Source organism: Poecilia mexicana, unplaced genomic scaffold (assembly GCF_051168715.1).
Source record: "Poecilia mexicana isolate PSO_F unplaced genomic scaffold, ASM5116871v1 scaffold_2, whole genome shotgun sequence".
Taxonomy (NCBI): domain Eukaryota; kingdom Metazoa; phylum Chordata; class Actinopteri; order Cyprinodontiformes; family Poeciliidae; genus Poecilia; species Poecilia mexicana.
In genome coordinates this window covers 46,366,058-46,390,871 of record NW_028263371.1, presented here as the reverse complement: position 1 = coordinate 46,390,871, position 24,814 = coordinate 46,366,058, and the positions used below count along the sequence as shown (strand labels likewise).

The 24,814-nt window shown below is 38.5% G+C and overlaps 1 protein-coding gene across 1 annotated transcript in view; it reads left to right on the top strand.

Annotated features, from left to right (window-relative positions):
- map2 (microtubule-associated protein 2) overlaps positions 1-24,814 on the top strand; it is a 39,735-nt gene extending 14,921 nt beyond the window's left edge. Inside the window, exons 5-15 of the mRNA XM_088001782.1 lie at positions 2,176-2,496; positions 3,619-6,879; positions 6,994-7,236; positions 7,813-7,950; positions 9,100-9,161; positions 10,971-11,112; positions 11,459-11,515; positions 11,690-11,997; positions 19,683-19,764; positions 22,973-23,085; positions 23,322-24,814. Of these exons, the coding sequence (XP_087857908.1) occupies positions 2,176-2,496; positions 3,619-6,879; positions 6,994-7,236; positions 7,813-7,950; positions 9,100-9,161; positions 10,971-11,112; positions 11,459-11,515; positions 11,690-11,997; positions 19,683-19,764; positions 22,973-23,085; positions 23,322-23,543 (4,949 nt within the window). The 3' untranslated portion in view covers positions 23,544-24,814. The remainder of the gene's footprint in view (positions 1-2,175; positions 2,497-3,618; positions 6,880-6,993; positions 7,237-7,812; positions 7,951-9,099; positions 9,162-10,970; positions 11,113-11,458; positions 11,516-11,689; positions 11,998-19,682; positions 19,765-22,972; positions 23,086-23,321) is intronic.

Here is a 24,814-nt window from a genome sequence, read left to right as displayed (position 1 = left end):
CGTCTCTCCGTCCTTCAGTTCGTCTCTTCGTCTGTCTTGGTGTGATGTTTGTGTGTCCTTTGTGATGTGCATCCACTCAAAATCTGACATTTTTATTTGCCAGTCATACTTTTTCTTGTCATTCATTTTAACCGAAACAGTTGCTAGCTGTGGTTGCCCCGCCGTTAACTCTAGTACATAGCAGTGATGTGTATAAAGTCTGACAATGTGTTTTTGTAAGCCACTCAGTGAGCATTTTCATCAGTAACATTGTTGCCCACAAAGCTGACTCTCAGGACATGACTTAAGCTCCATTGCTCCCATAACTGTCTGAGAAACTGTGCATATCCTCTATGCACACATCCCTCCCCTCCTTGCCAAACATTTTCCAGTCTTGTGCTGTAGTCCATTCCTTTAGATTACCCCAGTTTCTTTCACTGTGGTCTACTGTGCATACATACATACATCTCACAAAGACTTAACACTTGCAGTGTGGCAACAAGGACGACTTTCAGCTCCATCATGCTCACATGCACTTCAGACGTAATTCAAAATCTGAGACTGTTATTGCATCTGACTCAGAATTTGAATCTTTCCCCACAACAACTTAAAGATGGGTGATAGTATAAAATCCAAATTAAATGTAGTCTAAATGGCACTTTTAAATGTTAGCAATATATAGAATTTATTACAGTCAGTTATTTACCCATTCTTATACATACACACACTCAACCTGCCTGTGTGTGAATGAATGAGTGAATGACTGTATTGTAAAACTCTTTGGAGCTTTTTTTTTTTTTTTTTTTTAACTTACTTACTATCTTACTTAAAAAAGAAAATATTGCAAGGTTTTAGTAGTTTAGTAGTAATTTTTTTGATCATGTTGGTTTACAGTGCCTATAAATAAACATAAGCACACCACATAAACTGTCACAAATTATCTCCTGTTGTATTGCTAGTTAATAACCCTTTCATGTCTAGACTGAAATCCTCATTGGATATTGAGTTATTAAAACTGATGACAGATGAAAGGAGGACTACATGAGCCTTCACAATGGAAAAGCAGCTCAAAAATAGCTTCTGCTTCACTTATGTGGCTCTATACGTGTGACAAGTGGTGGAAAGCAAAAAAATGTGAGATAACGATGGTCTCATCTCAAATTGTTTTTCACAAGTTTTGTTGGTAATTAGTGGATTACCATCACTAACTGTACCAGTAGCTACACCAACTATGTTTCGAATATGAACAAAATTTTCAAGTTTTAAATCCAGTAAATAAAAATAGGTGTTCAAAGGTGTTTTGAAAAAGTTTCATTTTTGGAGGGAGGTGTTGGAGGGGGACTTCCTACCCACAAAGATTCAGTCATAGATCCTGGAGCTGACTAAAGTAAAAGTAAAGAAACATTATTATTTTCTAGCTATTTATAAATAGTGCAAAGGAAAAAATTTAAATCATCACAGGGCAAATATCTTTTTATAAACGTTATCACTCCCCTTTATATGCTCATCTCAAATGGGTAGGGAATCCTTTTCACCTACAAAAGTGGTCAAGGCCCACCAAAATGAATCAATGACAATATTAAAGTGACACAATCCACTTTAAAGATGAATTATTAAATAAATATTCATTTGTGCCAAAATGTTTATTGTACGGGGAAGATCCATTAATGATAATGAACCTGACTCTTAATTTGCTGTGCAGGTTCACCAATTAGATGGCAATTTATTTAAAGGGAAACAGGGACAGTTTTCACTTATTTCACGATGGACTGCAAATCATAAACAACAAAACTGTTAGGTTTTTGAAGGAGTCGGTAGCTTGATTATTTTACAATATCTTACATAAATGGACATATTGAAATATGTAATGTACTATGTTTATTACATGTAAAAATATCTGGGCTTATTTATAAATTGGATTGTGGCATTTTTAGTTTCCCTCAGAGAGTGCCTTTTTTTATGTAAATACAAGTCACAAAGTATATGATAAAATAGTTAATTATTTTAAACACTCACTCAAGATCCCTCTAAATTAAAACTCCATGTTCTCACTGTTTTTGTGTGAAAAAGCTAACTGTTTGGGTCACCTTCTTACAGAGCTGAAAGTATCCCCTCATAAGTTATGTTCTTACATAACCCAAGTCTGTGTTGCCTGTAGTCTTATTGTGTCCCCCCTTTCACCCTGTTTTTGAGAAGAAGAGACCATGGAGGCTCTTACAGCTGAATACGAGGAAGAGGAGGAAGAGGTTGAAGAGGAGGAGGAGGAGGAGAGTGCAGAGGCGGCAATGTCCGAAGCAGCTCTTGATGAGCAGCAGTGGAGTGGGGAAGAGCCCGAGCTGGACAGCCCCAAAGCTGAACTCTTAGATCAGACAGAGGCCTTAGACGAGGCACAGGTTGTAGACCTGGGGCAGTCTGAGGCAGCTAGTGCTGCCACAGAAAGCTCTGTGGACAGAGAGGAGGAAGAGGAGGATGATGAGGAGGAGGAGGATGCAGAGGGTGAGGAAAGCCATGAGACAGGTGTGTCCTGCCCTCTGCTCTCCCTGCCTGCATGTTACTGCATTTGCCACTCTATTACAACGCAAGATGTGTCAGAAAGGAAGCAAATAACATAAGCATTATTATTCTACTGGAATGGCAAGTAATCCTCTCTGCGCTCTGCTGCGGCTGCAAGGCAACACAGGCTTGTTGGTGAAAAGAGTCACATTGTTCAAATTAACCTGGTTTTCTTGTGTGGTGTCTTTGCTTGTGTTATTTTTTTCTTTTTTCTTTTATTTACTTGATGTAGTTTTTGGGGCCGGCCATTTCGTGTTGGTATAATGATGTGAAGTGACGCTAAACATAACCGTGCTTTTTCTTTTTAATTTCCCCAGCTTATAAGCTTACTAGTCTCTCATTATGTTCAGACATAATGGCTTGGTGCTGGTATGCCAGTGCTGCACATTTAATGTTACCATGAATCGCAGTAGATAGAACATGCATTGCATTTTTAATCACCAGTCTCAGTACAGAGAGTTTATAAGGGAGCTGTGTTTGGTGTGTCTTGCTCAGTGTGGTACAGGTGTTTGTTGAACCATATGTATATTTGCAATTATATCATCATCAAAAAAGCAAAAATTATATTAATTTGCTTTTTTCCTCACCGTTTGTGAGTGACATATAGCATTTCTCTGTCATTCTTGGGATGCTTGTTTCTTAGATGAGAAAATTACATTACGCTACCAAAGTTCGATGAGATGCTCTAACAGATTTATGATTTATAACTTTTATCTTAAAGTGTAGCGATGATTTTCAACGAATGACAGAAATGCTGTATCCCTTATAGTTGGTTTTGATGCATGGGTACTCCTCCCATCTCTTATAACTGTTTTCCCATAAATCAGCATTGCAGTTGCCTCACGCCGACTCCGTCACACTCCATCTCATGTCTTTCATCCATCTGTGACATGGTGGGCCCTTAATCTTGCCGTACCTCTTCAGTGATGGCTGTATTTGTGCTGTAAGTTTCCAAAGGAGAGCTTTGCCTGGTTGTGTGCAAGCTTTCCCAGTGACCGGCTTACAAATGATCCTTGTTCATAGCATGCTTAAGCAATATTTTTTTCTTTTGTGAAAGAAACAGTCAACTTACAGATATCTTTGCAGCTTTGAAGATGGATGCAGACAAGCAGGACAGTGAGTCGATGAGCCCTGACAGCATTGGATCAGAAAAGCGCCCTGAGGAGTTTTTTGAGCCTCAGATTCAAGGTTTCTTTGCTGGTGAACGAGTTGTACCGGAGAGCCCGACCATGGATATGCCATCTTTTGTGCCTCCCGATGTTCAAATCCAAGCCAAAGAACCAGTCAGATCTCTCACACTTCAGCCCACATATGGGGAACCAATCACAGTGTCAGAAAAACAGCCATCAGTGGAGGTGGTGGAGTTCAGCAGCATCACTGCTCCTTCTGACTTTTCTTCGATGGGAGTTAAAGCTCAGGCAGGAGACACAACTAGAGAGGCCAGAGACAAATCAGGCATGTCGGCATACTTTGAAACCTCAACTATGGAGGCCGAGGAAGGTACAGAATGTAAGGGCGAGGGTTATTATGAACTGAGTCGATCTGGTGAAAAAACGAATAAAGATGATTCCAAGTCCCAAGAAGTCAGCTACAGCACACTGGCAGAAGCTAAGGATAACCCTGGAATAAAAACAGCTCCACCTGGAGATACCGACATGTTTGCAATTCCTGATAGAAGTAATGAATGCAGGCTTTCGCCCGGTAAGCTCGCCTTAGAGCAGAGGAGTTATTCACTCAACATCACCATTGGAACAACAGATCAGAGTGGACAAGGCAGGCAAAGAAACTTCACCCCACTGGCCACAGACATCATGTCATATACAAGTGGAAGTCTTGACGAGTCGGCTGACTACCTTCCAGTTTCTACACCCTGCGTAGATAAGCCTCCGTCATTCCCTCCTCTCATCCTGGAGACTGCTGCTTCTGTCACATCAGATTCCTCTTCCCCTCCAAGAACCGCTGAACCACCATTAAAGGTCAGTCCAGAACCTGAATCTCCTGAATCACCCGAGCCAAATAAAGGCCCTTACAAAAATGGTTCAGTGATGACACAGGACTTGCCGGAGATGCTAGACCTTGCTGGTACCCGGTCCAGGCTGGCTTCAGAAAACGCAGACCCTGAAATAATCCAGAAGAAGCCACTCAAAGATGATGTTCCTATCTTCACTGATGATCCTCTCGCTAGTATGACTTCAGGGGAGCTGAGTCCTGGTGTAAGAAAAAGTGATAGTCAACTGGAAGAGATGGGGTATTGTGTGTTCAGTGAATATTCAGGGCCTATGCCATCCCCTGCGGATGTCCTCAGCCCTACAAACACCTGTGGACAAGTTTTTACCCCTTCTGTCTTGGAGGAGAAAGTGGCTGAACAGGCTAGAAAATTAGCAGTAAGAGATACATCCTTGGAAGACAAGACTTTGTCATCTGGAGGTGCCGATGTTTATGACAGGGATGACCAAAGCCAAGGGGAAAGAAATAATTCACCTGAAGAAAGCAGCAAATATGATTCAAATGATCATCCAGCAAAATCTGTAAGTGAGACACCTTTTGGTCAGCTTAGTGAGCCCTTTGTGACACCAACTGTCACTGTGACTCTAGAGGAAGGAGAGAGGTCAACGAGTGAGACTGAACGCCAAGCCAGTGGCGAAGGTTCAGTATCAGAAACCGAGATCGCCGACTACGAGAGGCAGATCCGCAAGCTGGAGATGGAGGACAGGCCTCTAAGTCTTGAGGAGGAGCGGGAACTCCAGGAGCTCCGGGAGAAAGTGAAGCTGGTGCATCAAGAGGCCTACGAAGAGGTGGATGCTGAGGATGTTTACCAGTTGACTGGCATGGCCAAGGACCGCATTGCCAGGCCAGTGAAAACATCACCTACTTCTTCTATAGAGAGCAACATTGATGATGACAAACTGCTTTCCCCAGTACTCTCACCCTCCAAACTTAAGCAAAGAGAATTATACGGTTCACCCAAAAGAGCAGCTTCGCCTGTGTCAGGAGTAAACAAAGATGAAAGGGATGAACAAGAGAGGAAAATGAAGGAAGACCAAGAAAGGGAAGCAGCTGAGCGAATAAAGAAAGACGAGGAAGAGAGAAGAATGAAGGAAGAAGCAGAATTCAAAGAAAGGGAGGAACAAGAGAGAAGGGAGAAAGAAGAGGCGGAAAGGATACTGAAGGAAGAGACAGAAAGGCATGAGAAAGAGTTGACAGAAAGACTGGAGAAAGAACATAAAGAGAAAGAGGAGATGGAGATGAAAGAAATGGAGGAGAAAGAGAAGAAAGAGAGGGATGAGAAAGAGAGGGTAGAAAGAGAAGAGAGGGAGAGAAAAGATAAAGAAGAATTGGAGATGAAGGAAAAAGAAGAGAGAGAGAGGAAGGAGAAAGAAGAAAAGGAGAGGAAAGAAATGGAAGAGAGGGAGAGGAAGGAGAAAGAAGAAAAGGAGAGGGAAGAAATAGAAGAGAGGGAGAGGAAGGAGAAAGAAGAAAAGGAGAGGGAAGAAGTAGAAGAGAGGGAGAGGAAGGAGAAAGAAGAAAGGGAGAGGAAAGAAATAGAAGAGAGGAAGAGGAAGGAGAAAGAAGAAAAGGAGAGGGAAGAAGTAGAAGAAAAGGAGAGGGAAGAAGTAGAAGAGAGGGAGAGGAAGGAGAAAGAAGAAAAGGAGAGGGAAGAAAAAGTGAAAGAACAAATGGAACGAGAGGAAAGAGAAAGGAATGAAAGAATGGAAAAAGAGAGAGCAGAGCAGGAACTGAAAGAGAAAATGGAAAAGGAAAAGATGGAGAGGGAAATAAGAGAGAAGGAGGAGATGGAAAAGATGGAGATGGAACTCAAAGAACAAGAGAAACTGTCTGAAATGGACAAAATGGTTTCAGACCAGCCAGTAGAAGCCAAAGGAATGCAGCAGGCAGAAAATGTCTCCATAAATCTTGCTGAAGGAAATCTGCCTAAAAAGGAGAATGCAGAAGTAGAGGTGACAAAAGAGATACCAGAGACCCATGCTGCGATTGAATCTGTGGTGATGGTTGAAGACGATTTCATCACAGTGGTGCAAACCATCGATGAAGCCGAAGAACCTGGTCACAGTGTTCGTTTCTCTGCTCCACCTGAGGCTGAAGCCCTTTGTGTTGGTGCACGGAAAGAAGAAGAAGAGGCAGAAGATGATGAATCTATAGAGCTGGCTGAGGAAGCAGATTTGGAGGCAGGCAGCCTTGAGGAGGTAGGGGAAGTTCCTGAAGCCCCTGCCTCCCCAGCACAGGAAGCTCAGACCAGAGAAACAGAGGGACGGTCAGAAAGCTACGATAGAGATGAAACTACAGTTGATGACTCCATCCTTGACAGCTCCTGGGTAGACACACAAGGTAATATCATTTAAAATATATATATCATATTGTAGTATTTAGCCCAGACCCTTTTCCTGCTGCTGTTTCTAAGCAGGTAATGCGTTTTTCTTTTTCCCGTGTCTTGTCTACTAGATGATGATAGGAGTATGGCAACGGAGCAGATTGAGCTTTTACCCAAGATGCCCAGTCCAGTTAAGAAACCGGCTGTCGTACAGAGTAGTCTGACAAAACAACGAAGTACGGAAAAACAAGAAAAATCTGTCAAACCCAAAACTAAAGGAGGGCGAGCTAAAGGACGCATCTCCACTCCTGAACGCAAACCTGTTCGCAAAGAGCCCATCTACATACCCAGAGAAGAGATCAAAAAGAAAAAAGGTATTTTTTTTAACATTCGTTATTTTTTCAGTAATCATACACAAATTATTTTCTAATCATATTGAAGAATGGATAATACTGTTTAAATAAATAATCTCCAAATTACCCTTCTTCCTAAAATGAATATCACTACACAATTTTTTTTTCAACTGGTTATTTCATGTGAGCAGTAAAAAAATAAATAAAAACAAAATAACGTTTTTACCTGTACGTACCCCCCAATAAATTGCATTGTGAAACAATGAGTGTTTTCATGTCCTGTACTATAATAAACACATGCTAATACCAGCAATATGGGACACTTAGAGAAAAACAAACAAAAATAAAGAAAACGTTTTCTGTATCAAAGGACAAATATCAATATTTTTTACAAATTTTCTTTTTTTAATTTTTTCCATGCTTGTACTTCTAAACTGCTATATTAACTTCCAGGACCGCAATTGAGAAATATGTAGAAAGTCATAAGACATAAACATGCACAATCAAACAGCAGAAAGGCACCTAAGTGTAATGATGTCCCCAGGCAAAGGCTTTGAGTGTTTTTAGTCACTTGTTTTGTTTCTTTGAATTTTGCAGCCATCATAAAGAAGACTGAGTTCAACAAAAAAGTGGAGACTCAGACTCTGTCTCCGTCCAAGCGGAGCGCCATGAAGACAGCAGTCCGTCACACGAGGCCGATCCAGCATCACTCCTGCCCAAGAAGGAGACCCACAGGTGAAACATGGGCTTGTTCTGTCAGGCAGTTTCCTTAGCATTTACCAGAACAACAGTTTCCATCATGTCAGTCATGCCATGTCAGAGTACTATTACATAAGGTATTCATTTTTGTTTTATTGATTACAATTACTTGTTTGGTTTTGTGTATTTCTGTTTACGTAATCATAATTAAACGGATCGGAAGAAATGTTTCATCTGTTTTCATTTAAAAAAAGGTTATGTCCCTTCCTACATTAATTCATTAAGGTTTTTGTACAGGAAAGCAAGGTTGTAAAGCTTTTGTACTGTTGTCACTTTAGTTTCCCACTTAATTCTTGCAACAGGTTTGAACTATTAATGATCTATTCTTTATAGTCATACATTTTCATTATAATTGGCCGGCAAATACTGAAGCTGTTACAGTTTTTAAACCATAGTATAAACACTCTTTTCTACTTTCAAATGTGTGATTCCTTCTAAGCTACTAATCTATGTTTTGTTCCATAAGCAGTCTCTGATGCTGTTCTGTCCCAGAGGCAGTTTGCACCTAATTTTCCCCTGATGGACTGAATTCTGTGTCACCAATGATAAAAGCTCAGCTTTCTGCTGCATTGCCCCAATTAGATTATAGAAATCCTTCACTCTGTATGATTTAATGCCAAGTCTTTGAAGAACAACGCTCTCAAAGGAGCAGCAACCTACTCCCATTGCACATTTGACTTATAGCCTATGAAGCCATACGTGTTTTTACTTATAGCTTGCAACACATGCAAGATCTTGCCTTCTTCCTATATTGCACATTGGTGCTATGTGTTCCCCAGATTAGTGACACACACACCCCAGGACATCCACCAGTATTCCTCTCTTGTACAACTTTCGATACCAGCAATATGGGACGCAATAGAACAGAATTTAATGGTGTTCCTGTCTTACTAATGCAGACCGGAACACCATTAAAAGAGCTGTAGTTTTGGAGATCCTCTGACCACAAGTTGATCCTTGTTCAAGTCACCTGTTTTTCTCCAATCTAAGACATACAATTCAAGTATAAATGTGTATTACAAACTAGTTAATTGACAATGTAGATCATTTTAAGTACTTCTACTTTAGATTAATTGTATTTAGATTAGATATGTCCTGCTTAATTTTCCCTCATTTCTGTTTCAGAAGCCCTTTCAGACAGTCGCCACCCTCTTAGTGTTGCCAGACAGTCTCGAGACAGAGCATCAGTAAGTATAAAAAGCAAAGTCAACTCTGATGTAACATTTTCCGTCAAAGCCAGTTAGAGAAATAACAAAAAAAAAAAAAAAATTGAAAAACATAGCAACTACATATAAGTGCAGAACAGAACATATCTTAATAGACGGAGATGCTTGAGATCAGGGTCCTAAAAATAAGTCATGCAATCAGAATCACTTTCTTGCCTTTGCCAGCAAACAAGTTCACAGGCTAAAAAATATTTTTATGTAATAATAGGGTAATTGTATCACAGGTTTTGTCTCCTCATTATTTCTAGGCAACTATCACAATGTAAAACACATGGCTGCAAACCTTCTTATCTTCCATGAAGCTAGAAACACTCCAAAAACCTGTTCTTAAATTGGAGAATGAAATATTTTCAAGCTTAAAAAGAGAATATAGCTTGATATAACTATCAAAATACCTCAAAAGTTGACACATATTAGCTGAACTACATCAACTGACAGCAGAATAACACAAACAAATAATATGTTTCTCTTGTAATTTAAAAAAACGGTGACAGTGCTGCCTTTCCATACAGAACTATAAGCTGTTAGATTACTGGTTCTTTTTGCACAGATAGTGAAGACAGACCCATTTGGAGTGTTTATTATACCGAGTGGGTGGAGAGTCACCCTGTGACATTTCCCCATCGGCTGGCGTGGTCGTGACTCCATTTTCCTCCTCCACCATGCTAATGACAGTTATTGTGTCTAAAATAACACCATTTCTGCATTCCTTAAATGTCATGTCATTTTCAGCATACTGTAAATGTCTTCTAATACATCTATTAATGTGTGGCTGGTTACTGTTCCCAAAGCTGAACATGATGTTCTATGCTCCACCTTTTTTTATGCTTGTTGATCGACACCTTAAGAATCGTACAAATGTAATGCATCTGATGAATGCTCCTCAGAAGTACTAATGTCACCTGTGTCACCAAGTGGAAGAAGACTAGCTGAAGAAAAATACCGTACGTTGCTGTTTGAGCATTAAGCATAGTACCAGAGCTACAATGGAATGGGTTATAGCCTATTGAGTAGAGTGGCTTAATTGGAATCCATACGTAAATACAGGCCAGAATCTGTGACAAGAATTTGAAAGTGATGTTCAAAGATGCTATTCATTTAATCTGTCTAAGTTCAAGGTGTTTTGCAAAGAAGGAAATTTATATTTTCAAGATAGCAGTGAGTGACATTAACCAAAAAAGAACACCTGTAATTGCAGAAAGTAGTGACTGTATGAAAGTATTTACTCTTTTCAATTCATAGATATGCACTACTTTCTGTTGATTAATCACATAAAATCTTTTGAGCTGCTAATGTTAAAGTTTAAGGCTTACAATTATTTCTTTCTCACTGTTTATATTTCCACACATTACTCTATGTTAACAGAAAATCACTTTTATTGCTGATAAAAGTGATCAAATCACTTTTATCAGTGATTTTGATAAAGACTCATGATACTGTTCACTTGAAACTGCTGTCATTCTCATAACTCCTTTGTCACTGTGTTGTTTATATTCACATACTGGGCCACATCGTTGTTCCATTTTAGTGTCATGCTCACCATTTGTTACAATGATTCCCATCTAGATGTCCAGCCTCATTAGACCACAGAGCTCATCAGAATCACAGTCTTACAGTTGAGATGGGTGGACAGTTGTTTGGCAGGGCAGCTCCACAAACTGTGAATGTACAGAAATATTATATAATTACAAGAAGTCAACAATCACAAGATACTATTTAAGCTGATGTTACTGCGCTGCACTAATGAGCTTTTTTTTTTTTCCCCATCAGGATGGTGGGTCACGGAGTCCAGTAAAAAGATCATCTGCACCACGTCATGCCTCTATCCTGGGTCGCCGTGGCTACCACGAACACGAGGAGAGTTCAACCTCCATCACCAGCTCTGGATCGACTGCTCCCCGCAGACCCACATGTAGGCTGATCACTTCACTTCACAAAGGCATCAGGCTCCTAACAGTTGTTATGTACAGATTAGGCTCTTTTTCTTGTTGCATTATTTAGCCAGTTCAGATTTTTTCTTTTCAAGGATATAACATCTAGATTTATTTTTCTAATCTTTGTTTTAAATGTAGTAAGAATTAAATGTGACAAACACTGACCATAATAAAAAAATGAATGCACCCTTCATCCCAATCAACACATACTATATAAAACAAAGAACCATCAAGAGCAACTAAGTCTTTTAAAACATGACCTACACTGAATTTTTTCATGTTTAGGTGCATGTTTTAATTTTTATTTAATTTCTCTTTTTACAGCCTTTCGCACTGAAATGAGAGCAGAGCATAGGATAGGACGAGCCCCAAGCATGACAGGTGATGCAGAATTTCAAATGTGATGTCAAATGTTTCTTTTTTTTTTTTTTTTCAATGTAATAATCCAAATGACTTGAAATGAGTTGTATTCGTGTTTGGATATTACAACTGCAAAATTTAGGATTACAACTCATCCCTGAAGTTCTCCTGTCATCATTTGTTTCAACCATGTAGTTACAGAATCGGTACGTTCCCGTTCAGCTCGCAGTGGGCACTCCACCCCTCGTACCCCGGGCTCCACAGCCATCACCCCAGGAACCCCTCCCAGCTACTCGTCATCTTCAAGAACCCCCGGGACCCCGCGCTCCCTCAGTTTGATTTCCCAGGAGAGGAAAGTGGCAGTGGTCCGCACCCCACCAAAGTCACCCGCAACCACTCCCAAGCAGCTGCGCATCATCAACCAGCCGCTGCCTGACTTCAAGAATGTCAAGTCCAAGATTGGGTCAACAGAGAATATCAAATACCAGCCAAAAGGAGGACAGGTGACATGTCATGTCTTCCAATTTCACCCTCAAAACCTGAAGCCCTTTATGTTGTTTCCTTCATTCATGCATCTCCTTACTTAGTTTTGTTTTCCTTGTATCTTGTTTTATGTCATCATTGATTTATTATTTTAATACCGACTCATTAAGACAAAACTATGGGCTTAAGTTGCTTTCATATAAATTTCATCCACATCGACCAAAAGTTTTGTAGCAAAGGAACAAAGTTTAGAAAAATTTTTTTTCCTGTATATAAAAGTAGGTCTCATAACTGAGTGAAATCATTCTAAAGAGTTTCATACACAGCTGTCCGCATCACAAAAATGGTCTGGGCAAATGGCAATATGCAGAAGTGACAGTTTTGCCTTGCAAATTGTGTTTTTCTAACAAATTCTCACAATTCTTGTCCTGTATGTATCCTAAAGCCTCTTTTCTGAATTGTGTCCACACTTGGTGTTGTTTTGTTGTCTTTGAGATGGATTAGGTTTTTAGAAAAATTAGTTGACTTTGACAGTTTATTAGGTGTGTTCCACTTAACTGAAAAAAAAATGTTGAGCTGTTACTGAGATGAACTAATCTCATCATTGTGTTTCAAGCATGTTAATGTTTCTTTCATTATTTTTGGCCTATCTATCCCTAACTTAGCACGTGAGACGCTCCAGATTTTAGTACACAGAAATCTTTGACATCTCACTGGGGATTCTTTTCTGAGGGTTTCCACCAGGCTTTGTTTGTAAGGACTGCATCAATATATAGGCAGCACAGTGGCACAGTTGGTAGAGCTGTTCCATTGCAGCAAGAAGGTTCTGGGTTCAATTCCCAGCCCCGGTCTTTCTGCATGGAGTTTGCATGTTCTCCCTGTGCATGCATGGGTTTTCTCTGGTTTCCTCCCACAGTCCAAAAAACATGACTATCAGGTTAATTGGCCTCTCCAAATTGCCCCTAGGTGTGAGTGTGTGTGTGCATGGTTGTTTGTCTCTGTGTTGCCCTGCAACAGACTGGCAACCTGTCCAGGGTGTACCACGCCTCTCACCCGGAACAATAGCTGGAGATAGGCACCAGCAACCCTCCCGACCCCACTGAGGGACAAGGGTGTAAAGAAAATGGATGGATGGCATCAACATATATATTCAAATTATCTTTTCTGATCCAAGGGAGACTGTGCATTTAAGTACATACACCTCCCTCCCTAGTATTGTCAAGATTTTTTGTCTTGTCTAGGTTTCACCCTGCAACAAAAACAGCAGTGCTGCAGCATCAAGCAAAGTGATGAAAACAGCAGTGTGTGTCTGTAGTCATCAGCTTATACAAGGCTGCGCTGATGACCCGATTAGGAGTCTAGGCTTTTGCCTGATGTGTTTATGACTTTTACAGGTCTCTGAGCTGCTTAGTTCAGTCAACTACAAAGTATGGAGGAATCATGTTCCAAACGATGGCCTGTCATCCACTGAGAAAATTGGATGCTTTGTTTTCCACTGCATGCATGTTTCTCTGTCTAAGATGGCATGATTGGTTATGGTTAGTGACATGGTTCTTTTTCCTACTGCTAACAGTGATTTACTTCATCCGTTCCAAACCAGAGGAGTTTCAGAAGTAATCCTGTGGATGTGGAAGTGAATGCATTTTTCGTCCAATGCACAGATCACTTTTCTTAGCTTGTGTTTTTTTTATGATACATATTTCAAAATTAACACAAGCAGTTGTGTCCAAACTTGGTAAGAACAGTATAATACTAATGGGCTCATTTGCACTTGAAAAGAAATATTGTGATTTAAAGAAAAGTTTCTCCTGTTTTCATTACAATTATTTTTGCTGCTTCCAACACAAGGCCATTCATTTTGTGTGTTCCTTGTCTTATTACTAAACAATGTCATCTTTTGGTAGCTCATTTGTGTTTTTTTTATTTTATTTTATTTTATCAGAACTAGGAGAAAACTTCAGATTTTCCAACCTTTTTAGAGCTGCACACTGTCATTTGGCAAAGGTAACATTTAATCTGCTCCTCTAGGCAGAAAATCTAAGCTTGAAAGATAGCTTAGTGAGGTTAAGATTCATGGACGTTTGGAGATTCAGTTTTTTCTGATTGCCTACATATTCTTTTGATGGCCAAAGGGGGATTTTGTACATTTACTGCTGGAAGTCAGTGCTGCACTTCTTTACCATTACTGTTTGTTTGTTTGTTTGTTTGTTTGTTTGTTTGTTTGTTTGTTTGTTTGTTTGTTTGTTTGTTTGCGACACACTGCGTGACCTGGACTCGTGGCCTGCTGTTGCATATCCTCACTGATAGTTACACTATCCAGGAGAGGTGTTTACTGAAGAGTAAATGTTATTTTACATGAACTGAATGTATTTGTTGCTTCAGATCAAATGAAAATAAAATCAAAAGCAGATTCTCCCTTGAACATTAAAAAAAAAAAAAAAACATTTTGATCTGTAGTCAAGAATTTAAAGAGTTTCAGCAACAGTTTTTGTTTGTTCTGTCACTCATTTTTCTTGTAAGCAATCAATATGTCTCTGAATTCATCAGCACATTCAGATTTTAATCAATAAGCTGAACTTCAGTCACTTTTTGCTGATAAAATTCAATGCCTGACAGATTCTCCCATTATTGCGACATTTAATAAACAGAAATAATTTTGGTAAATGACCTAAAACGAGAGATTTTGTCAGATTTAACTTCAGACAGTTGATAAACATGCCTTTTGATTTAATGTATGTAAACTTCTGGTTTCAGCTGTATGCACCATTACAGCTAGCTAACTGTAGTTGGTCAAGGACTAATTTCCTTGACTGTACTTGGTGCTTCTTTGTATAAAATTGGTCAGGTTTTGTGGTGAGTAGGATTTGCTTTTCCACTACGCTCTGTTAGCTTTTGGTTTCACGACTGTAAAGCAGTGTCATAAACACTAAATAGCAAAAAAAAATCTCATCACTTTTTCTTTTTCTTTCATACCAAAATACACAGGCAAAGAGAATTTAGTCCAATCAGGTTCCGGCAAAAACATGTCAGTTTACAAAGCTGACATTTAATTTAAAATAATTTTTTAGGGTTAACGGCTTTTTATATTACAGCTGACGGATAAGAAGTGAGTAGCCAGTACCGGTGGCAGGATGAGATATGGGGGATGTGGCTCACAACCCAGGGTGACATCTTCCCAGAGGGCTTCATGAGCACTCATGAAAACATTTAGCTAGACAGAGTCTTGCAAAAGTACTGCAGCTGCAACATATCATAGTGGATAATTGAAAAGTGGACAAAGGGTATGTCTTTTTTTTTTTTAAATGGAAAATTTGAAATATTTAGAAAGTATTTGTACTAAACTCCTTTCAATCATTGTTTTGTTTGTTAGAGAACATGGTTTTAAAATATAAGTAAGTAAATAGGATGAAGAGGACCACTGAACGGTATAAAGAAGACCACTGAACACATCTGACAGGTCAGCAGCAAAGCCATGGAGAAGTTTAAAGTAGGGTTATTTTGTAAAACCAATACTAAAACTAAGCATCTCACATAGCCCTTTATAGTTTTCAGTTAAAGAAGTTATACTTTTTACAACAGTTGAAGCATGAAAATCATGATTCAGAAAGGTAGTAAAGTTTTAAATATTTTTTTAGCACAACTCACAGGTTATCAGGCACAGGAAGAGAAAGGGAAGCTACCAGAAAATGCCTGTATTTGATTTATGAACTTTGGTGTCAGTTTCTTTATGCTATAAAGTTCTCAGTCTGCTCTTACCACTAAAACATTTTGTCTTTTAAAACGGTTTTTCATGGTAAGTAAAACGAAAGAGAAAATATATTTTGGAAAGCCTGTTAATTTTTCCATCCATAACTGAAGGACATTTTTCTGTCTAAGTGATTATCATCATCATTATTCCTCTTGTTACAAGTTTTCTTAAATATTCAAAAGAAAATAATAAACGAATAACTGATCTTTCAAAAATTATGACATCTAATTTGTCCTATCATTTAGGAATATCGCTTGAATTATTCCACACTTGTAGGAAAAAACATTGGTGGATTGAGTATTATTTTGACCTTGAAAAGCTTTTAGCTTCTCCTCATGCAAATGTGTTACTTACAAATGGGGCTCATCTCATTTTAAGTGAAAGTGAACATTCTTCTAAATGCTATACGATGCATAGTTACAATATTGAAAAGTCTACATAAATAGCTTTTCTATGTTCTGTGCTAAGTGTACATTTGCTTTTAATAACTTTTTTAAATATATTTTTTATTTGTAAGCTGGAGATGCAAAAAGATTTTTAAACTATTAGTCAGGATAGACTATTACAGCCCATAAACCATCACCTGACCACAAACATATTATCTTATTATTTTTTTTAGCATTTTTTTAATTCCTTTACCTTTGTTTTAAATAAATATACAGGTTTTAATTTTATTTACAGCACAATGGATGATTATTGAATAAAATTAGTCTTTTGGACAGTCATCTTGGAATTTAACCATCTTTTAGAAACAAAAACCCAAAAAGCTTAAGGCCAAATGCCTGTTGTTCTGTCAACAACAACATGTCCTTTCCTGCAGAAACCACCTAAAAATATGTTTGTACAATTGAATGGCTTTTTTATTTCCCTTTGAATTGCTGCATGACATGTCTCTATTTTTCTTATTTATTTGCGCTATTGAGTCGACTGTGTCTGCATCTCTCTCCTGCTTTCTCTCTTTGCAGCTGCTGCGAGTCATTAATTGTCACAGTACACTCACATATTTTTCACCTTTGCATGCACCTTAAACTGAGGTCCCAATTTAAGATGGCTGTAATTTGCCTCCATTTTTACCTCAAGGCCCCTCTGAAGATCGTCCCTTTCTGCCACAATAAAGTTGAGAGAGCTCCATCTTAAAGTCAGAAGTATTGGATTACAGTTTATGCCTTCGGTGTATGGGAGGGACAGTATCAGGTCAGGGCTTCAGTCATGCAGCCTATTTGTCTGAGTCTTGTGTTTTTTAATTGTTCACTTTATTTATTGATCAGCTCAGTCCAACGTTAGAATGGTGTCTTTTGCTCTGGCCTACTGTAGATGTGTTTCCTAAAGTATGCTTGTCCAAGGCTGCAGAGGAACTGTGAGAGCCAGGACTATTGTTCAAACATCTCTGGACTATTAAGTGACTAGTTGATAGAAACTGTTTACAAGATTTGTTAAAGGGTCAAAGTATATTCCCACTTCATTGCTCACCTCCGCCCCTGCAGGTCCTCATCCCCAGTGTTAAACTGAACTATAGCCATGTTCAGTCTAGGTGTGGGTCCTTGGACAGGCGGGGCCACTCAGCAGGAGGTGGAAACGTGAGTCTTGTCCTGCAAACCATTCTCAGTGTTGCATTATCAGTGCATTTTGTGGTGTGTTGTGCTGTGCTTTTTGCAGTCTTACTGCTTCCCTTGTCAACTTGTTGTTCCGTATGTCGTTCATTCACCGAGCTACGGAGATATTTGCCAACATGCTTTTTTATGGAAACTTGTTTTTTCTGTAATTTTGATTTGCTTTTTGCAAATTTAATTTTTAAAGCTTTAAATGTTCAAAATTCTTGTACTTTTCTGAACAGTACCGCCACTTCAGTCATATGTTTTCTAGCACCAGGTGAAAATGTTTTTTTTCTTTTTTTTTTTTTAATAAAACCGTAAAATAATTGTTGCTAACTTTGGACATTGGATCCAGGACTCTAGCCTGCGTAGAAGAGGGAGGTCAAAGATTTTTCTCTCTGTATGCTCCAACCTTGTGAAATGTTGGACAAAAAGTACAAAAATAAGAAGAAATTGTCAAAAAAAGTCAAGAAATGCTGTCAATTCTAATTAGCAAATGTGTGTTGTGAAAAACTTGATGACAGTGGTATAGATTATGCTACTTGAAATTTGTTGCAAACAAATATCTAATTTTATTTTTCTCTACTGAATAAATTCACTTAAAATAAAGATTCTTTCATTGTTAGGGTTATGCCAGCGGATTAAAATATGTATCTATTTCAAACCTTTTTATACATCTTTATCATTAAAAGTGATTGCCATTTTATGCCATCGCCATTAGATATGAAAGATTTAAGCATTTGAAAGACATTCCAAAAGCGTTCAACACCACAACGTATTTTAGTTTTGTTTGATTTCCTGTTCTGACGTACAGTTAAAAATCTCTCTCAACAAATGTAAAGGTTTTCAACTAGATTATATTCCAATCATCTCAGACCTTCCCCACTGACCTTTATCTGCAATATGTAGCATATTTCATGAAACAGTTGATTAAGTCTTAATTGCAGCCATCTGAAGGAGCAGGTACGACGTCTGCTCCATCTGTGGTTTTTGATTTCATAGAAAATGTGAAATTAGCTGATTTTATTCAAAATAAAACAAAAAAATGAATACAATAATAAAGTAACAAAGGGGAAGTCTGATACAATTCCTACAATGTAATGTGTGGAATTTTCTATATTCCATAGGAAGATTAAAGATGGCACAACAAAAGTAATATATTTTATTTGCAACAAGGGGAACATGGTTCAACAGTTTCTTTGGCACTCTTATACCAAAAATATACTTTTTAAAGTTTTTGCAGATTATCTGCCAATGTCTGAAGAAAGTGATGCAAGAGTTTGAGAGACTTCATAGATATAGAACTGCTGTTTATCGTCCTCGCAGAATGTTTTTTTTTTTTTTTTTTAAGATTTGGAGTTGCCGTTCATATCACAACCCAACAGGAAGAGTTGAATGGTTTGTCAAAGGATTGAAAGACTTGATGCTCTAATTCAATACTTACACAAAGCACAACACATTATTTTTGACTTTGTGTTCATGTTTTAGTTTTCATACCAGTGAAGCTTCTTTATGATTCACCGACACCACAACTTTTCAAACCAACATTATTATCCTTGTAAGTGCAGAAGCTCCAACAGCTGCATCTCATTATCTTCATTGTTCATCGTCTGGCTTCTATTCACATGTTCATAACGAAGCTTCTGTATTCCGGAATAATCATTGAAAAACATGAACTATGTCGGTGACCTTACATGTTGCAGTGATTCATTTCAGCCAGTGTTGTTTCTCTCCTTACTCATTTTGCTGTGCCTAGAGCTTTATTACTCTTTTCTGTTTGCTGTCTCATAGTGTAGAAGTAGTACTATAGTAGTCCTGCTTTGAATCTGATACAGAATCTTTGGAGAGAGCTGAACATAAGGATGATTTTCTACAGGAATCTTCCAATTGATGTAAATAAAAAAAATAAAAACATTTTCATATTCTTCTTCAAAAGACTTTGTCACCTATTTTTTTGTGTCTATTCAAGAAGGTGTCTGTTATTTTCATAAGAAAAAAAGATCTGGGCACAGAAAACATTAAATGTAAGAGTAAATATTATTGGACATAACTGCAAGGATTGATAATTACATATGTTTAGAGAAATGTGCTAGAGAATTACCAACACAATTTAACACCTCATTTTAAGCTGGTTTAACTTTGATCCCCAGCGACTCTTGGAGCCAATGCTATTACCCCCGAATTTGAGGCCTTTGGGGTTGAGGTTGAATTATTTTCTTTATTAAAAAGATGCATGGCGGAATTGCGTATCTTACAGCACGCCATCTGCTGTAACTCAGAGAAATTTGGTTCTTTTTTTATTTTTATTTAACATGATTTAGACTCTCAAAATGTTGACTTTATTTCTCAACTTTGTCTTTTCCAGGTACAAATACAGAACAAGAAGATTGACCTGAGCCATGTGACCTCCAAATGTGGTTCTCTCGACAACATTCATCATCGACCAGGTATAAAGCTCCATAAATAGTTGGTGATACAAAGAGAGTCAGGGGGATGATGTGAATGACAGCAGCTGTGGGTGTTTTGGGAAGCCTTATTCACTGGTATGCATCCCCATCCACACCTGTTGGAAACCTTTGTAAACACGAGTGCGAAGCTTTGAATTGATCTTCCATTGCAACAGTATTATCTTTTGCTCTAAAATTCATAAAATGTTACAGCAAAATTCATAAAATTTGACATCCATGATATTTACCACTAAAACATGTTTTACAGTTATTGCTGACCTTTAAAAATAACATGACATATAAATCCATATCTGTTAGTGAGGCTGGATACTTAACATACTGCCAGATGCACTGCGCAGAATGGCAGACAGCTTTTAAAGAGGCGCATCAGACAGCAGCAATCTGGGTTCATCAGGTCTCCATAACAACCATCTTCATGCCTTCCAAAATGCCAACCATTTTGGAAGGCATGCCAGGAAAAAGGCCTTTTCTGTCCAGCTGTTACAAAGGTAAAAGTTTGGAGGGGATGGAGTCTTTTTATTGAAACACTGACTTTGAGATGGGTTTAGTGCAAAACAAAGACAAGTTATCATGTAGTTTATTGTGCATAGTGGGAGATCTGTCATGCTGTGGGCTTGTTTCTCTTACAATGGCTATGGACATCTTATTAGAAATCTTTACAAGCTCTTAAAATAAGGGCAATCTACTAGAGAAAAAATAGAATCTGTTATTAGTACTTCCTTCATTAGGATAAGAGTTTAAAGCCATTCGGTCAAATTGAGCAAGAAATGAGTCACTTCAGTTGGAATGAAACATATCCCGTGCAAAACATGCAAAAATATCCAGCAGTTAGCTGAGGGTAAGATGTGTAATTGCAGTAGTTTTATGCAATCGGTTATATTTAGATGTAGAAAATTGAAAATATTGCTCTGACTGACTTGCTTCTCAGACACTAAATAACAAATCCATTTCAGCATAAGTAATGGCTGTTTTGTAGCTTATATAAATCTCTGAAATAACCCGTCAATCACTCTGGGTTGCTGAACTCTTCAGTGTCCTGGTGTGCTGGAGGAACAGCAGCTGAACTGAGGCATGAACTGCATTTGGATTGACAGCTTGATGGATCTGTCCACAGGCAGTGGACTGTAGGAGGTGTTTTTCGGGTCCCTGGCAAACATTGCTGCGGTTGCTTTAATTCTTTCTACAAAATGAGTGTGAAACAAGATGTTGAGAGCTGCATTGCATCACACCTCAGCTGGCTCAATCCAGAAGCATTGAAAGTCTCAGTTCTGGCCTCTACAAGACATGAAGACATGATAAATGCTTTAAGGGTTGCTCTGCTTTTTTTTTTCTTTTTTTTTTTTTAGCTTGGACATATGATACTTTCTAAGCCTCTGGGTAGTCTCGAATGTTGAACACTTAATAGTTGTAGTGAATGGTTAGGTCTCACACACGCATATAATTAGCTTGCATCCGTCTTTGGCCATATGTGATTGTTATTTTGGTTCTGTATGTTTAAGATGTCACATTGAAACTCTCCAAATAATATTGCAGCAGTTGTTTATTGCCGTTCTAGCTCCCTCTGCTGGCGTCTTTTTGTCACAGTTATTCTTGCTCCTCTTTATTATTTGGGGTTTTATGTGCAGGTTTGTCCCCAGTGTCAGCCCTAAGGCTCATTCCCAATGGTGGGTCAGTTTATTGTTATTTTTATTTAACCTTTATTTAAGCAGGCTAGTCCCACTGAGATCAAAGACCTCTTTTACAAGGGAGACCTGGCCAAGACAGCAATAAAAACAAACACGCATTTAAATTTGCTCGCAGAAAGCACTCACTCACAGTGCACTCCAAAGATATTACCATATTTTTAAAGCCCTTCGATGTACCAAAGGTTTGAGGTTGAAGCATATAAATCATAAGTTGTTCCAGGCACGATATGCCAAAAACCTTAAAGCTGCCCACTTTATTTTGAACTTTGGGGAACTTTAGGACAACATCCATACATCTAAAAAATAATATAAAATACCTGAAACTGTTAAAATTGGATGCAGAATGTCTGTAAACATCAGTTTTCTAGTTGTGCTCCAGACTCTCAGTTGAATCAAGGTCTGGAATTTGACTAGACCATTCTGACACAAATATGCTTTTATCTAAACCAGTTCACTGTAGGTCTGACTGGGTGTTTAGAGTTTTGTTGTAAAGTGAATCTCCACCCCACACTAGAGTCTTTTTCAGTCTCAAACAGATCTTTTTCTAGGACTGACTTGTACTACTCATTACCTTAGATCAACATTTAGTATTAAACATTTAATATCGGAGCATTGTGTGCTTTGTGTTACCTTATAGGTGGGCGGAGAACCAACATTTAGCTTTATACCGAACTAATAATCTTGCCAAACATGGAGAACCAACATCTAATTTTACCAGAACAACAATGAGAGACCCCTAATAGTTTATAAATTACAGACTACTTATTCTTATTAAACATGGGGAACCAATATGTTTACCTTTTTGTCTTTCTTTTGGTTTGTTGTTTTGTTTGTATTTCCTTCTAATTCATGTAAAGCACATTGAACTGCCTTGTTGCTGAAATTATGCTATTTAAATAAATTTGCCTTACCTAAATATGTTCGTCCATCTTACCACCTATCCTGATCAGTGTTTATGTCCCTACTCAAGTTAAGCCTTCCAGTTCAGTTCACTTCAGCTTTATCAATATCCTAAAGGGAAATGAATCATCAGACATCATAGCTACAAAAACAAAAGGACACACAGTTACATAAAACATCAACAGTCAGTCCCTTTATCTCCACAGTGTAAGCTGCCATCACCATAAGTCACCATGTGGCAGCAGTAGTTTTTCAGCCTCTTCTTGAATGTCTTTTCTGTATCTAAGTAGCTTGTGACAAAGTCTGTGCTTGATCCCCTTTTGCTTTTTTAAAACAATGATGTCCTTTTTCCAAATCAGATCACAAAGGCAGTAGGTGTATTTAAGGCTACTAAAGTAAAAGCAGCTTAAAACAAATGCAAGACACAAAACATTTTGAAAAGAATGTGACCTTTTTCTTTCACTTAATGCTATGCGCTATTTTATGTTGTACCATCTCATAAAACCCGATAAAATGCACAGAAGTATATACAAAATAGTACAATGGTTAACACTTTGTACTTTAGCGAGGGGGATAATTATTTTTCTTCTTCTTATACTCAGGTGGCGGTAATGTGCGAATAGAGAGTGTGAAGTTGGATTTCAAAGACAAAGCTCAAGCCAAGGTGGGTTCACTGGAGAATGCACATCATATTCCTGGTGGAGGTCGCATTATGGTGAGTGTTTAAATGCTAAACGCTTCTACGCATCAATGAAGGGGAGAGAATTTGTTTGAGACGTCAAATATCTACAAAAACGTATTCTGTTTTGACTGACTAATCACACATCAAAGTCTTGTTTTCTTTTTTCTTTTTTAAATATTTGAGAAGACAGACAGACTGTCTGCCTGCAGTTACTTAAACTTATTCTCATGGTATTTTTTTTTTTTAAACATATTTTCTGCATTTAACAGATTGAGAGCCACAGGCTGACATTTCGTGAGCATGCAAAGGCCCGTGTTGACCATGGAGCTGAGATCATCGTCCAGTCACCTGGTCTGTCAGGCTCCGTCTCTCCCCACCATCAGAAGGAAAGCCAGCTGTCGTCCTCTGGCAGTCTCAACATAATGGAGTCTCCACAGTTAGCAACCTTGGCCAAGGATGTAAGTGATGCCTTAGCCAAGCAGGGCTTGTGAACACTGGACCTCTAGCCTGCTGCTGTGCATCCAATACACCCTCACCTTTAAGAACTCTTCTGCCCTCTCTCGCCATCATGAAACAAAGTGGTTACCATTGATGCTCAGCACACAGAGGTCTCCTTAACATCTTTATCGCAGCATCCGTCACTAAACTCTAAGCAGAGACTAGACTTAGAAGCTACTGTGTTTTGGTCTTCTATTTTTAACCTTAAACATGTGTTTTTTCTGATTTGTTTTGTGGATATTCCTTTATGTTTTGAACAATGTTTCGCATAGTTAGACTGGGCGTTTGCTCTAGATTAAGTGGTATATCTGTCAACACTGGCTTTACTGGTCTTGGATCAGCGTATCGAAGAAGCGACAGCCTTTTTTTTTTTCTACTCTAAGCAACTAAAGACATGGCCTGTACACCATGCCACCCTTTGTGTTCTTGCTCAGCAAACATGCATGATTGCCAGATCCCCTAACAACGAGTATCTTTACTGTGAGTCATTGTTGACTCGATACATGATCTGTTTAAAAATAATGATATAGAGATCTCTATAGGATACAACCTCTTTCCCATCCACATGTCTCACATTTTAAAAGGAAGCAAAAATATGGCTATAAGATATTACTTTACAATGGCATATATGCAAGAACCACATCATGTTATGACAAGCATGTATGAATCAAATATGAAAAGAGGCTCTTTTGTATTGAAGAAAAAAAATACATTTTAGTAAATAATTTCCTCATTTATTGGATAAAGATAAACAAGTTCATGTTTTGTAGTTAATAGATGTTTTACAGTGTAATGCTTGGTGACAATGTCCAAGACTGATTTGGTGTTGCTGAGGGATGCATCTCCGTCTTGTCAAACAGCCTTACTCACTTAAACCTGCTCAGCAGACCTATATAGACGCCTGCTTAAAACACTTGGAGCTCATTCCACAAATATCTGTCCCAGAAGGAAATTGTTTGAGGAGCAACCAATAAAGGTTGATGTTTAAAGTCGATAATGATTGCTGTCTGAGCCACTGAAGAATAGATGCTACGGCAGATGATGCCACTTCTCCAAAACGTGTGTGTGTGTGTGTGTGTGTGCGTGTGTGTGTGTGTGTGTGTGTGCGCGCGAAAGCATGTATATGTATATGTGTGTGTGTGTGTGTATGCATTTGGTGCAGATCCCATGCTGTTTTATGGAGGGACGCCGCTGTATTTGGGTTGTTTGTCGTGATGTGTAGGGAGATGAAATTGTTAAAGGTAAAAAAAAACTTTTTAAAAGC